This window comes from Eimeria mitis, genomic scaffold (genome assembly GCF_000499745.2).
Source record: "Eimeria mitis Houghton genomic scaffold, Emh_scaff11209, whole genome shotgun sequence".
NCBI classification, from domain to species: Eukaryota; Apicomplexa; class Conoidasida; order Eucoccidiorida; family Eimeriidae; genus Eimeria; species Eimeria mitis.
In genome coordinates, this window is record NW_013567714.1 from 1 (window position 1) to 972 (window position 972).

At 49.6% G+C, this 972-nt stretch overlaps 1 protein-coding gene across 1 annotated transcript; it reads left to right on the forward strand.

Annotated features, from left to right (window-relative positions):
• Positions 1-554: 554 nt before the first annotated feature.
• EMH_0100200 (uncharacterized protein) lies at positions 555-806 on the forward strand (the record flags this gene model as incomplete). Its single annotated transcript, XM_013494372.1, has 1 exon — positions 555-806. One exon carries the CDS (start codon positions 555-557, stop codon positions 804-806), a length of 252 nt encoding a protein of 83 aa, XP_013349826.1.
• Positions 807-972: the final 166 nt, after the last annotated feature.

Below are 972 nucleotides of genomic sequence, written 5' to 3' on the forward strand. Positions count from 1 at the left end.
CCGCAGCAGGTGACCCCGCCAGCTTATGCGTTGAGATAAACCCTCAAACAAAGATCCTGCAGCAGCAGCACCAGCAGCAGCAGCAGCAGCAGCAGCAGCAGCAGCAGCAGCAGCAGCAGGAGGAAGAGTAGCAGCAGCAGCAGCAACAATTGCGGAAGGAGAAGCAATTCTACCCATGGCAGAAATATAACCCTTTTAATACGCTTTCTAGGGTTTAGGGTTTAGGGTTTAGGGTTTAGGGTTTAGGGTTTAGGGTTTAGGGTTTAGGGTTTACGTTTTTTTGGGCCTATCCTTTTTCCGTTGGTAGAAATTCTTTGTTTTAGGGTTTAGGGTTTAGGGTTTAGGGTTTAGGGTTTACTTTTTTAAACCGCTCTTTCACCAGACCCTATTCTTCTGAGGGTTTAGGGTTTAGGGTTTAGGGTTTAGGGTTTAGGGTTTAGGGTTTAGGGTTTACTTTTCTTAACAACTCTGCCGTCTGGGCCTATTCTTTTTCCGTTTATAGAAATTCTTTGTATGATGGCGCCGGCGAAGTTGAGCAGCAGCACGGAGTGTTTATGTGGCTGCTGCAGCAGCAGCAGCTGCAGCAGCAGCTCTCCGCTGTATCTACAGCAGCTGCTGCTGCTGCTGCCGCTGCTGTTGCTGCCCAGCAGCAGCAGCAAAGAACAACGCAGCTCACAAGCACACCCGGTTATGTCTTCTCCCTCGACTTCATCTCCACCTTCACACTGCAGCAGCAGCAGCAGCAGCAGCAGCAGCAGCAGCAGCAGGAGCAGCAGGAGCAGCAGCAGGAGCAACAGCAGCAGTAGCAGCAGGAGCAGCAGCAGCAGCAACAGCAGCAAAAAAAGAATCCAAAGCGGAGATATAACAGCATTCCTGCAAGCACTACTCAACACCATTTTCCTAAAAACTAGGGTTTAGGGTTTAGGGTTTAGGGTTTAGGGTTTAGGGTTTAGGGTTTAGGGTTTAGGGTTT